This window comes from Coregonus lavaretus, assembly GCF_964263955.1.
Source record: "Coregonus lavaretus genome assembly, chromosome: 40".
Lineage (NCBI taxonomy): Eukaryota > Metazoa > Chordata > Actinopteri > Salmoniformes > Salmonidae > Coregonus > Coregonus lavaretus.
This window is the reverse complement of record NC_140027.1, coordinates 4,395,051-4,409,475: the sequence shown is the minus strand read 5'-3', so window position 1 is coordinate 4,409,475 and position 14,425 is coordinate 4,395,051. Positions and strand designations below refer to the sequence as shown.

The 14,425-nt window shown below is 42.3% G+C and overlaps 2 protein-coding genes across 2 annotated transcripts; both read right to left on the bottom strand.

Annotated features, from left to right (window-relative positions):
* Window positions 1-6,163: 6,163 nt before the first annotated feature.
* Window positions 6,164-8,119, bottom strand: LOC311113698 (centriole, cilia and spindle-associated protein-like; the record flags this gene model as incomplete). The annotated part of the gene is made up of 3 exons (XM_084157000.1): window positions 6,164-6,343; window positions 6,773-7,134; window positions 7,756-8,119. The coding sequence occupies 3 exons, from the start codon at window positions 8,117-8,119 to the stop codon at window positions 6,164-6,166; spliced, it is 906 nt and encodes a 301-aa protein (XP_084013126.1).
* Window positions 8,120-10,144: 2,025 nt separating this feature from the next.
* Window positions 10,145-14,424, bottom strand: LOC311113596 (actin, alpha skeletal muscle 2-like). Its single transcript, XM_084156848.1, has 7 exons — window positions 14,385-14,424; window positions 12,253-12,392; window positions 11,620-11,944; window positions 11,346-11,507; window positions 11,021-11,212; window positions 10,739-10,920; window positions 10,145-10,584 (listed from the first exon to the last, which is right to left on the bottom strand). Exons 2-7 carry the CDS (start codon window positions 12,379-12,381, stop codon window positions 10,441-10,443), a joined length of 1,134 nt encoding a protein of 377 aa, XP_084012974.1. The 5' UTR covers window positions 12,382-12,392; window positions 14,385-14,424; the 3' UTR covers window positions 10,145-10,440.
* Between the last annotated feature and the right edge of the window lies 1 nt (window position 14,425).

Genomic DNA, 14,425 nt, shown 5'->3' with positions numbered 1-14,425 from the left:
TTCAACTCCCTCCAAAGATTTTCTATAGGGTTGAGATCTGGAGACTGGCTAGGCCACTCCAGGACCTTGAAATGCTTCTTACGAAGCCACTCCTTCGTTGCCCGGGCGGTGTGTTTGGGATCATTGTCATGCTGAAAGACCCAGCCACGTTTCATCTTCAATGCCCTTGCTGATGGAAGGAGATTTTCACTCAAAATCTCACATACATGGCCCCATTCATTCTTTCCTTTACACAGATCAGTCGTCCTGGTCCCTTTGCATAAAAACAGCCCCAAAGCATGATGTTTCCACCCCCATGCTTCACAGTAGGTATGGTGTTCTTTGGATGCAACTCAGCATTCTTTGTCCTCCAAACACGAAGAGTTTAGTTTTTACCAAAAAGTTATATTTTGGTTTCATCTAACCATATGACATTCTCCCAATCCTCTTCTGGATCATCCAAATGCACTCTAGCAAACTTCAGACGGGCCTGGACATGTACTGGCTTAAGCAGGGGGACACGTCTGGCACTGCTGGATTTGAGTCCCTGGCGGCGTAGTGTGTTACTGATGGTAGGCTTTGTTACTTTGGTCCCAGCTCTCTGCAGGTCATTCACTAGGTCCCCCCGTGTGGTTCTGGGATTTTTGCTCACCGTTCTTGTGATAATTTTGACCCCACGGGGTGAGATCTTGCGTGGAGCCCCAGATCAAGGGAGATTATCAGTGGTCTTGTATGTCTTCCATTTCCTAATAATTGCTCCCACAGTTGATTTCTTCAAACCAAGGTGCTTACCTATTGCAGATTCAGTCTTCCCAGCCTGGTGCAGGTCTACAATTTTGTTTCTGGTGTCCTTTGACAGCTCTTTGGTCTTGGCCATAGTGGAGTTTGGAGTGTGACTGTTTGAGGTTGTGGACAGGTGTCTTTTATACTGATAACAAGTTCAAACAGGTGCCATTAATACAGGTAACGAGTGGAGGACAGAGGAGCCTCTTAAAGAAGAAGTTACAGGTCTGTGAGAGCCAGAAATCTTGCTTGTTTGTAGGTGACCAAATACTTATTTTCCACCATAATTTGCAAAGAAATTCATTAAAAATCCTACAATTTGATTTTCTGGAGAAAAAAAATCTCAATTTGTCTGTCATAGTTGACGTGTACCTATGATGAAAATTACAGGCCTCTCTCATCTTTTTAAGTGGGAGAACTTGCACAATTAGTGGATGACTAAATACTTTTTTCCCCCACTGTATGTAGCACAAATACATAGTGGATCCAAACAGCAGATCTTATAGTATTCTAGATGTACGATTGAGTGCCTCTGCCTAGAAGCAACAGGCTGTTTTTAGAGGACCTGGCTGCTCTTGCAAAAGGGGCTATTTCAGTCCCCCCTCTTAGCTGTGCTCTTCAACTGGGCATATTATCTCTGACTAGCATTAAAGACTTAAGTCAAAGACCACAGCTCTGGCTCTGTTCTGCCCTCCTGCGGCTCAGTGGCTCCACTCAAAGCAACCACTGCATTTATGGACAGACATAACTCACTGTTGTTGACGCAGCAATTCTCCCTTTTACCCAGCTTCGACCATTCAAGATATTTCATACCCCAGAGCCTGCCCCTTTTTCCAAGACTCCTTTCTCAGACACTGTCAATTAGGGAGGGGTCCTTCTCTGCTGGCAAAGGAACACGTGGGGGGCTATATTTAATGCCCAAAGCCCTTCCCCCTTTCAGTCCCAGGCGGCTGGTGGTGTTCCTGAAGGCACCTATTTTGGCCCTATTGCGTTTTGAAATGCCAGGTGGCTTTAAATAGAGCGGGAAGATGTCTGGAGGGTGGAATTCTCAAGTAGAAAGGGCTTGAATAGACTTTGGCTCTGATTGAAGGACTCACTGTTGTATGCAGTTGCTTGTCACTGTCAGTGTTACTTTGTAATTAATGTGTTACTGTGTTAACGGGGATTTGATTTTATTGACTTCGGGCACACACATACAGAAAAAGATACCCACACTCATAAAGATTTAAGGAAGTGTTTCTGTCTCTTTTAAACAATCAAAAGATAACCATTGCACTCTCCATAAACCAGCAAATACAATTTGTTTGTCTCTTAAACACCGATGTGCCAACACACACACACACACTCTGTCTCTCTCCATCAGCTGCCGGAGGTGGGTATGTGACAGGTTGGTATTTATAGCCAGTGCTAAACCCTTTGTCAGGAGATCTGCATGCTAAGAGGCCTTTTGTCTGAACCTAATGATGTATTGTCCCACGGAATTCACTCATCATACATAACATCTGAAATGTCCTGTCTAGTCTGTCATTGTGTCAGGCTGACGACTTAATACGAAAGCCTTGTAAGTGCTGTGGTGGTCACCTCACTGGAATCATACAGTACTCCATATCCTACACTGGGACACATGGGTCATAGAGGACGATAACGTCAGAAGTATTCTGGAGAGAGAATATGATCTGGTATGTGATTCTAACGTTTCACTGAACCTTTCCGTTACGTTTCAGACACCATAGAGCGCAGATGACCACACCTAACAAGAAGTTATTTAACTAATAGAGAAAAGTGACAATGTAGTTGTAGTCATGATGGAGTGTCTCAGAATATCACAATACCTCACTAACGGATCAACATGGTAGCAAATTGGAGTACTGTTTTGACTAAAACAACTAGTTATATATTTCTCACATTGACGGAAGTTGGTGGGACACTAACGTAGCATACATGAAAGAAACGCCTGAAACTAGATCCCTACATAATGGTCTTGACGAGGAGAAAAAACAACTGTCGGGGGAGGTTCTCTTCTGCACTGTTCAACCAATCCAGTAAATGTGGAGGAGGAGTTAAGACGGAGTGTCACCTTGTTAACGTCCAAAAGCGGAAGTTGCGTCACAGGCTCTCTTTCCATTTCCTCTGAAAACAGGAACATCCGGTTGTTGGGGACTTGGCAGAGACTAGTGGGACACATACCTGGCAGTTAAGTGACAGACAGGGTGCTCTACAATGCACCAAGGACACCATGCCCAACACAGATTTTGTAACTTTTCAGGCCTGGATAGATGGCAGCCGTTTGCAGTCACTGAAGTAGGAGGATACTATCCATAGATTACTCTACTCTACTCTTAACCCTGGTGCCAATGCTGGACAGTGACATCAGATAGACCTCAGAGCAGCAGTGCAGAAAGGGCTGTAGGTTGAAATACCCTAAAATACCCTAAGTATATCACATAGGTTAGGAGTGAAATCGAATTAAAACGAATCATGTATAATATCACTGGTATTAATTGATCAAATTGTGTCCTTATGGGTCATGGAGGGGTCATGCAAAAATACATCACAGTGTTGTTGTTTTTTAAATGCCTATATAAACATAAACAAAAGCAAACAACTCAACTATTCAAATATTATTTTAATTCACAGCAATGTTTCAAAGTGGACAAAAATATATATAATTGTGCATGTTTTCAAATACAAATACAGTGATCAAAAATGTAAACATCTGTTGAAATAAAACACAAACATGGTTATATATACTATTGTATGAGACATATATCACTTTTGGTCAAATAATATCTTATGCAAATCAAATCCACACATAAAAATAACTCTAAGCGTTGTTCAGAGAGCTCAAACAATTAATCTCCTATATAAAACAATCAATTTAGTTTTGAAACAGTGTGTTCCAAGCCCCTGAAACAGTCCATCACATTTCCTCACATTGTAGTTACAGTAAGCCTTTAGACACATCATTAGTGTCTCTTATTCCTTCCTGAGAGATGGTTCATGGAATGAACATATTCATAAAGGAATGTTTTAAAGGACAATGAACACACAGACACTTTACTCAAACCTGTCTGTGATTTAAGCAGCCAGCTCTTCAGTTTTCATGACTTAGTCATAACCTGACATAAAATCCTATGACTTCTTATAATGTAATGTTCAAGTAAAGAATTACTGGGTTGTTTTGCCAACCCATGATGACATAGGAGGGAGGTGTCACATGACCACCAATGGATCTTTGACCACTCTGAATAAAGATGACCGTAAGATAATGCCAGTCGGTAATCGTCTTAACAGTGAGCTCTCTCTGCCTCTACAACCACAACCAACCACACACACTAAAGACTCCCCTCTGGCGGACACAAGGGAAGTCTCATCAGATTGTACACGCATTAGTCAATTAAAGCCACACCCATTTCAACACTCCAAAAAACTGCTGGTGTCCAACAAGGTTCCCCGTGAGACGTTCTGGAAACGTCATTCCAACGGAACCGTTCCTAAGCTAAGATAGAGGTGAAAGTGAATGATTTGGTGAAATGTAAAAGTATACATTCTGAGTAAAAACATTCTGAGTGAATAGTACTATGTATAAGCATAGCAAAAAATAGGAAATGTATGTAAACTGAGCATTAATCACAACCCACAACAACCTATATTTCAAATACAACACTTCATTTCTATCAAAATAGCCCTAATTTTCAATTACAGATACATAAATTGGTACTGACCTCACAATTCAGTATGAATAACCATCAAATAAGTACATCTACGAAAACCTGTCAAAGACAATGGTGATTGAGTGTGAGTGACATACTCTAAAAAGCGTATTTGGTGATGTAGCACATTAGGGCATTTCTTTACCACGTTACATTGCAATTTCGGCCTGTCTACTACAAAACTTGAGGCAGTGAGTGTTTGTGATTGTAAAATATAAGACAACCCTAAATTGGAGGGTGAAGCTGCCAAGATGGCGCCTCGTACGAACCATCCTGATCTCGCGTGCTTACGTTCTGTATCTGTGTAGCGAAACAGAATGTGAGCTCGCGAGATCAGGGTGGTTAGTTTCCAGGCTAGCCAAGATATAAAGAACAGGAAATACAGGTGTGAGCACAATAACTATGTCATACAATGTCTAACAGTATCTTTCTCCAACTTTACAACAGTTTCCATTGTGCTGTTGATAAGAGCTTTACATTTAAATGAAAATATTAACAATACAAGCCTCTGGAATGCATTCTAGATTTAGATGGAAATTTGCAACAAATACAATAAAGCTAATGCAGGATATTACCCCGCTAACAGTTTCTTTCTCTGCAGCTCTATGCCGCAATCCCTTGGCTATGGCTTTTAGTAGCTCAAAAATACTGTAATATCTAAAACAATAATTGTTTGGTCCTTACATCTAACTCAGGGGTCTTCAACCTTTTCTTGCATAGGGACCCACGCCCAAGCAAACCGGCAACCCAGGGACCCTCATCATATGCTAGCTTTTTTCCCCCTGCATGTCATGTCTTGTCTTATCATCAGGTGAATGGCAAGGAGAATTAATCAACATTTTTAAATTAATCGATTTGGTAGATTGTTTTTCATAGCCTATTAGCTAGAAAGGTAACTCCAAACATTTATTTTTGCCACGTTTTGGCTAAAACAAGACAAGAAAGCTTACCAGCGGCTGCTTTGTTAAAGCCTACAGTATGTCAGATACTCCAGTGAGTGTAATTAGCTCCAATGAGTGTAATTTGCTCAATATTAGGAGTTGAGAAATACATTTGACATCATTAAAAAGAAAATATTCTTCTATTTTTTACTGTAGCTTTTTATGTTTATTATTGTGGACCCCTGCAGTACTCCCGGTTGAATACCCCTGATCTAACTTTCTGATTTTATGCAGCTGCCTTTGTGATAGAGCCTGAAATGACATAAGCAACACAGAATGTCAAAAATGCCACCAAACTAAAGCGATGTGTAAAAACCATAATCTTGCTTGGAATTTATAATAATACAGTACAAATCATACTCTGTAGTCAGCAGCATAAAAATGCACAGACCAGTCCAATTTCTCAAAGCATAACTACATATCTTTCAATATTCTACTATGATTGTTCCATCCCTTGTGAAAGAAAGAAGAAAAGTGGCATATGGCCAACTAAGCGATCAACTTAACAAATCAACCATACCTTATGATTAGGGCCCTGAGTTCTTCCTAGTCAGGTTACGCTCTGGATAAGAGCGTCTGCTAAATGACGAAAATGTAAATGTACGTGGCAAGGAAAACCTCAGGGCCCTAATTCGTGTCTAAACCAATCCAGTCATTTTGTTCTGTTAACCAATCCTCAATAAGAAAACATGGTGTTAAAAATTGAATGGTCGACGGTGGCGGTGGAATACCCATGATCCTTATGCTCTACCTCAACCGGGCAGAGAAGCAGCGCATGTACTCGGTCATCCAACGGTCATCTACCACGGCCAACTCCAACCGCCGTATCTTCTCCAGGTCGGCGGACCGTGCCCTCCTCCGGTCCAGATTCGAACAGCGTTTATCCGACTCCCGTCTGGTCTGGACGCATGCGTCGGATGTGCGACTCTGCGGAGAGAGAGAGGTCCCTGGGCGGTTAGGGCAATGAGATAGGATAGGTGCTTCCGAAATACATACCACTCTTCTATTATTGATAGTTTCTGGAGGGGAGTGTTGGATGATGAGCTACGCTTCTCTGGTATCCTTTCCATGAAGATGTGCCAAAAGACTCAAAATGGCCTCCTATCTATTTTCCCTGAAATAACTTATTTGCAGAATAGATGTTTGACGCACAGTAATACTGCATTACATAAGCTACACAGCTTTCATCCAGTATTCCTATAATGTTAGCCTCTTTTGATCATTATACCCTGGCCTGAGAAACCAAATGCAAGTCTGGTACTGAAATAACATCAAATGGAATGAATATCAAAGCATTTTCCCAACCTCACATATGCCCAGCCTCTCACACACACAGTCACACACACACACTCTTACCTCATTTGTAGACCTCCTAGCAGACGACGCGTGTCTCTCTGCCCAGTCGAGCCGGGAGGAAGGTTGTCTGTTCTCCTTCTCTGTGGTGATGGTCGGGGGCTGGCTCTTTGCTCTGGAGGGCTTCCTGATGGGTGCAGACTTGATGTCGTCACAGGAACAGTCCCTTTGACAGGGTTCTGAGCGAGGGACACGATGGCGGTGGCGACGCTTAGGCTCAGTCTTCACCGGCTCCTCGTCTGATGACGTCTTGTCTGCTGGTCCCTCATCTGTTGGAGTTTCAGCTGCTGGACCATTTTGTACTACTGACCCGCTAACTGTCCCCTCGTCTGGTTCGTTTAGGCCCCCGTTCTCTATTACAGACTCTTTGAATGAGCAGAAAGTGATGTAGTTTTATTATACACTATACCAAACATTAGGAACACATTCTTAATATTGAGTTGAACCCCCTTTTGCCCTCAGAACAGCCTCAATTCATCGGGGCATGGACTCTACAAGGTGTCAAAAGCATTCCACAGGGATGCTTTGGGTGGTGGACAATTCTTGATACACATGGGAAACTGTTGAGCGTGAAAAACCAAGCAGCATTGCAGTTCTTGACACATAAAGGTGCTTCTGGCACCTACTACAATACCCCATTCAAAGGCACTTAAATATTTTGTCTTGCCCATTCACCCTCTGAATGGCCTCAAGACATAAAAGCCTTCTTTAACCTGTCTCCTCCCCTTCATCTACACTGATTGAAGTGGATTTAACAAGTGACACCAATAAGGGATCATAGATTTCACCTGGATTCACCTGGTCAGTCTATATCATTGAAAGAGCAGGGGTTCTAAATGTTCTGTACACTCAGTGTAGAGACCTAACAAGTTAAGACCTTTTTTCTTTATGTTTGTAGCTCAAAAGCATAGTATACTGCAGGCCTTATTACAATAGGATCAACACACAGGTGTATAAAAGTATTTGCAATAGTAGAAGATAGATACCTGTGGGTGGTAGTGCATCCAAGAGGGTAAACTCCTTGGCCTCCAATTCTGGTTCCCCATTCACAGAAGAAGGCTTCGGTTCCGGGCTCTCCCTTGATTCTGACTTCACTGATGGTGTCTGAGGTTTGACGTCTAAAGGCGCGACTTTATTCCTCATCTTGGGGGTCGACCACCCACTGGCGCTGGAGTCTGACCCGGTCGAGGTATCCCACCCCTCCCAGAACCACAGAGGTTTGTGAGCGTGCTCCATCACCCGCCTAGACAACCTGTACTTCACTGAGTCCTCGTAGCACTTGGAAAACGTCTCCCATTTCGGCTCTTTGAATTTCTTCATGTACTCTGTACGGATTTTCTTAGTCACCATGATTCCTGTTATTGCTTTGGTCCAATTTTGATCAGCTCACAAACTATGGAGGAGAGGAGAAAAGATAAGTGTTATTACATACATACCCCTACAATGCAACAGTAACTAGGCCTATGTTTCTATATTTGGTGTGGAATGTGTCCTTGTAGGCTACTGGTGACACATCTAAAACCAGTAGGAATCCAGAACACCTGGGCCTTCTAGAATTACCTGTCGGCGTTTCCCTCCCTCGAATAAAGTAACCCATGCCGTCTGATGGCTATCTATAGGCTGCGCCCCATAACGCCCACCTGACGCTAGAAATATACACATAGTCTATATGCAGTAATAGCATCGTTATTACAATGTTGTTTAGGCCTAGAATACTATAACAGAATAGATGGTGATAATTTATTTTAAGTAATTTAATATTCTTATTTAGTGTAGGCCCTATGTAGCCTAGTTATGTAGTTTATTAAGAGCATTCCCATGCATAAACCAGCCACGGCCTAAATTGTTTCCCTTTGCCTTTTCTGCAACATAAACTACATAAGCCACGACAAAAATCAGTTTTGTGGTTTATCTGCTGTTTCTGTTGCATAAATATGACCGTGCCTGCTTTATGATTGAGGCGTGAAGCTACTGTTTTTGAAGGCTTCTCGACAATATCCGAGACTGTTTGCAGACGCCAATACGGGCGTCTTTATCAAAACACTTTGCACGGGTCTATTGCTACTGAAATGTTATTGTTAGCCCAAATACCAAACGTAATTTATTAAATGTAAATACTTACAAGCAATAGGGTGACGAAACCATGCACTGCTGGTGGCGTCGACGTTTGCTTCTACCTGCGCACTGTAGTGGTTGTAAACACGACCAGAACGCTTATAAGCTTACCCCTCACTCGGACTTCATTATGGAGAATTACAGAACATCATAATTTTCACTTAAAGTATTCCTGCATTATAATTGCCTGTTGTGGCGCATATCTCTACATTGAATCTTCGTCAGAATATAGCCCTCTCAACCTTGGCATTAGAGAGGATGTTTCTCCATGTAAAGCTATAGCAAGTGCAGTGCGCATGCCCGGAACAGCATGGTACTGGCGCGCGTCTCTTCTTCGGATGCATTTTATTCTAAAGCCGTGTATTACTTCAACAGGTGTGTAATCCTTTTATTTTATTTATTTATTTGAAACAAGTATACATGGATAATACAAATGTAATGTGTTTTTTTCCTCCAGCCTCAAAGGTATTTTTTCAGTTGTGAAATATCAAATGATATATTAGCCTGCTCATGTGATTTAAAATCAATATCCATATTGGTATTGCAGTCAAATTGCCTAATTTGGTGACAAAGATAACTGCTCTGCTGTGAACAAGGATTTGCTGTGACTACCTCCTTGATGAAAGAATGCTATGTCATTGTTTAGTCTGAATCTAACACATAAAATACAATTATTCACTCTCACTTCAATTAAAATGTAGGCTAATGTTTGTTAAATAAATAGTTAGAGAGAACAATTCGTATTTTAGGCACATTGATAATATTATAATATTATTGTAAAATATAGTTAATATCACAAAGGAGGTCTGCTCAATTATGTATAGTCTTATATCCATGACATTGTTTGTTTCTTCAGGAACGTTAAGAACAATTTATTTAAACACTTGTAGGCCTACTTGAGCTCATTGTTTGTCCTTCCAGTTCCAGGCAGTCATATTGGCCCTTGTTCTTCAAAACATTGAAAGGCATCCAAATTTAAAGTGTCTCATATATGTGTGGGCTATTTATGTTGCTGTGTGCCAAAAAGGGAGTTCATCTTTGCCCTAATGGGTTTTTAACAGCATCATAAAACTCACACCATAAAGGCACTTTTTAAGGCCTATTTTAAGTGTTGATTGTGTTGTAATGCACCTCAAAAGAACAAAAGAACAGAAACACGTTTGAAAATAGATGTTTTTTATTTCCTATGTGGATCTCTTGATGGTTAGTAGTTGATATGTTTTGCCTCGAGTACAGATGGCACGTACTTCTGAGCCAATATCCGGTAACCAGAGAAAACAACGTTGTGGTCACCCTCTGTCCCCCTTGCTTGTCCCCGAAACAGACTGTGCTCACCAAAAAATACCAAATGATGGACTATATCAATAAATAACATTTATGTACATTTTACATTCACATGTTGGTATTTTTTCCTCACACGTCGTGATGTTGACGTCATTCTCTCCGTTTTGCTGAGCTTTCGCTGTTACAATGTAACAGTTGTATAAAGTTGTCCCTTGATCGCAAGGCGGTGTGCCGTTGTTGCTTGGATCCTTAGCGAGATGTTGACAATGCATTTAGAAGCACTTGCGGTGAACAATGCTGGGGCCTGCCTCGTCGTACTCCTGCTTGGTGATCCACATTGCCTGGAAAGTGGACAGGGAAGCCAGGATGGAGCCACCGATCCAGACGGAGTATTTACGCTCAGGTGGGGCAATGATCTATGCCAAGTGAGAAAAGCACGATTAGATACTGGGTACCATGGGTACCATAGGTAACACAGGTAACACATTGACAATGACACAATTATGCAGACCTATGGCATCTCTTATAACTATTTTAGTGTGCGTAAAAGTATAGTTTATTTGTAATTACCTTGATCTTCATGGTGCTGGGGGCCAGGGCAGTGATCTCCTTCTGCATACGGTCAGCAATACCAGGGTACATCGTGGTACCACCGGAAAGCACATTGTTGGCGTACAGGTCCTTACGGATGTCAATGTCGCACTTCATGATGCTGTTGTAGGCAGTCTCATGAATACCAGCGGACTCCATACCTGTGCAGGTGTACAAATATCAATATTAATATTCAACCACTCTTTAGGCCGAAGATTTTATGTTGGATTATATTATAGGCCTATAACGGTAAATACGCACCAATGAAGGAAGGCTGGAAGAGGGTCTCTGGGCAACGGAAACGCTCGTTACCGATGGTGATGACCTGACCGTCGGGAAGCTCGTAGCTCTTCTCCAAGGAGGAGGAGGAGGCGGCGGTGGCCATTTCGTTCTCGAAGTCCAGGGCGACATAGCACAGCTTCTCCTTAATGTCACGCACGATCTCACGCTCGGCTGAAATGAGACATTTCCGTTAATGCGTTTAAGTATATCCCCGTGCGTCTTGCGCTTTTGTGTGTACAACGTTCTAATACTTGAAAATGATCAAACAAGCATTTCTGTGTAAAAACAAAAAGTTCATGCTCACCGGTTGTGACGAAAGAGTAGCCACGCTCGGTCAGGATCTTCATGAGGTAGTCAGTCAAATCGCGACCAGCCAGATCCAGACGCATGATGGCGTGGGGGAGAGCGTAACCCTCATAGATGGGGACGTTGTGGGTCACACCATCACCGGAGTCCAGCACAATACCTAAACACAGAAAACACCACCATTCAGTAAAGCAGACAACCCAACCATCAACAACTTGAAATACAAATAACAGGTTGTGTGCGTAAAAGGCGCGCGTAGGGCAAGTTCTTACCGGTGGTACGACCGGAAGCGTACAGAGACAGGACAGCCTGGATGGCCACATACATGGCGGGAACGTTGAAGGTCTCGAACATGATCTGTGTCATCTTCTCTCTGTTGGCCTTGGGGTTCAGGGGGGCCTCAGTGAGCAGGGTGGGGTGCTCCTCGGGGGCAACGCGCAGCTCGTTGTAGAAGGTGTGGTGCCAGATCTTCTCCATGTCGTCCCAGTTAGTGATGATACCGTGCTCGATGGGATACTTCAGGGTCAGGATACCCCTCTTGCTCTGAGCTTCATCTCCTACGTAGGAGTCCTTCTGACCCATACCCACCATCACACCCTGGAAGAGACAGAACAAGTCCATTGAGACACCCGCGAAGACATGGCGACACGCCTAACAACTGCACATTATAATCTAACGGTACACTACACCTTGGACACTAAAACGGCACGTCACACCTGACACATTACACGTTAGCACTAGTAAACTATAACTAAATGCATTATTGAACTTGAATTCGTATATATTTGCCAATATGCTTTTTACGCATATGTTTGTACTTTGGATATCATAGCTATATCATGAAACAAGGTTTGGCGCCTTCATTCACAAAACTATCCATACCAAGGAGTGGTACTTTTACGTACCTGGTGACGAGGGCGACCGACAATGGAGGGGAAGACAGCCCTGGGGGCGTCGTCGCCGGCGAAGCCAGCCTTGACCAGGCCGGAGCCATTGTCGCACACAAGAGCGGTAGTCTCGTCGTCGTCACACATCTTGGTGGGTTCTGAGACAAGGTGCAAAAGGAACACACGTTTATCATACAGTATACTGTAAGTAGCCTACTTACTACAAGATCTCTCACTGACATTCTATTCGTGAAAACGACATTCTGTGCGTAAAAACGATACTTTCGGATGTATTGCTAATGCATCATGTATGCCCATTTTCCCACAGAATTAATAACATTACACTGAGAGTTGACCGATAATCCCATCAGACATATTAGGTTGCTTACATCAGTGGTTCCCAAAGTGGGGTCCACAATTTATGTTCTTCACACTCAGGTGTCAAACTCATTCCACGGAGGGCCGAGTGTCTACGGGTTTTCACTCCTCCCTTGTCCTTGATTGATGAATTAAGGTCACTAATTAGTAAAGAACTCACTTCACCTGTTTGTCTAGGGCTTAATTGAAAGGAAAAAACAAAAACCTGCAGACACTAGGCCCTCCATGGAATGAGTTTGACACCCCTGTCTTAGATGCACTACATGAGCCTGGGGGACTCACAGGGGTATTGGTATCCACAGTACTCCATCAATGATAAAACATTTCAACTCAATTATTATTGTATTGCCCAAAAATCTTGTTTGCAACATAAATGCAATATTTAAGCTTTATACTGCATAATTATTTCTCTGCCCCATGGCCATGCACTGCAGAAGTCATAGTAAAACTGCTTGATTGGTATTTTTTATCGCACTCTAAAGTAGGAATTGTGTTCTGATATAACGAGGGGGACGCAAAAAAGTTGGAGAAACCCTGGACTACTTGACGCCTCGAATAAACAGGTTAGAGCTATAGATATAATTATAAACCGGGAAGTTTGGCTCCTGGATGACACAGGTATGACAAAAAAAATTAGTTGGTAACGAGTTTATAATAGCAGTAAGGCACCTCGGGGGTTTGTGGTATATAGCCAATATACCACAGCTAAGGACTGTGTCCAGGCAATCCACGTTGCATTGTGCAGAAGAACATCCCTTAGCCGTGGTATATTGGCCATATACCACACCCCCTCAGGCCTTATTGCTTAAATATGACACGGTGGTCTGACACTGTAGTCTGCGTCATTTTACCAAAGTGAGCATGATAACGTTAGGCTACACATGACACATTGACCACAAACATTTAAAAAATCGTTCCCTGGAATCATTTTGCATTACATATACGTTTTCTATTAATAAGGATTTCAGGTAACGCACTATAAACCTGTCGATAATCTGGTTAAATAGATCGACTATCAATACACATATTGGGTAACCTATCATATAGGGTAGCCTATAAGCATGTGATGCAGTCGTTCCAGGAACTTTTGATTCAATACAAAGTTCTCTCGCTCTCACCTCCTGACATAACAGGTTTTCCAATATCCAGTAAGCCTATTCAATATTTTGTCTTACATTATTTTAATAAATAAAATGAACTACCAAAATGTAATTTGAAATAATTGTATCTCAAAGACCAATTATCATTTAAATCAACAATGTTTAACATGCATGCATTAGCCCACATTATGCAGGTGGATTTATTTACATTTTAGTCATTTAGCAGACGCTCTTATCCAGAGCGACTTACATGAGCAATTAGGGTTAAGTGCCTTGCTTAAGGGTATATCGACAGATTTGTCACCTAGTCGGCTCGGGGATTAGAACCAGCGACCTTTCGGTTACTGGCACAACGCTCTTACCCACTAAGCTACCTGCCGCCCAGGTAAACTAAATCAAATCTCTTCTATTATCATAATAATCATTTGACAGCCAGGTGAAATCTGTTTAGTTTACTAAAGTAGGCTAGAAGTTAAACTGTGCTGGAGGTTGGCTGCCAAGTTTCACTGCCTGTCACAATACTGTGTTGATTATCTTTGATTTGTTTAATTCGTTATCCAGAGTCCATGATGTAATGTCCCAGAGAGAAAAAAATCCACTCCTCGTATTGACCTCAATGCTGTTCCCTCGTGCAGCAGTGCGGTCTAATATTCCACGGACCCGTTCTCTTACCTGGTTTTCTTTTAGAAGAAGCTCAGTTGCAGAACTTTACC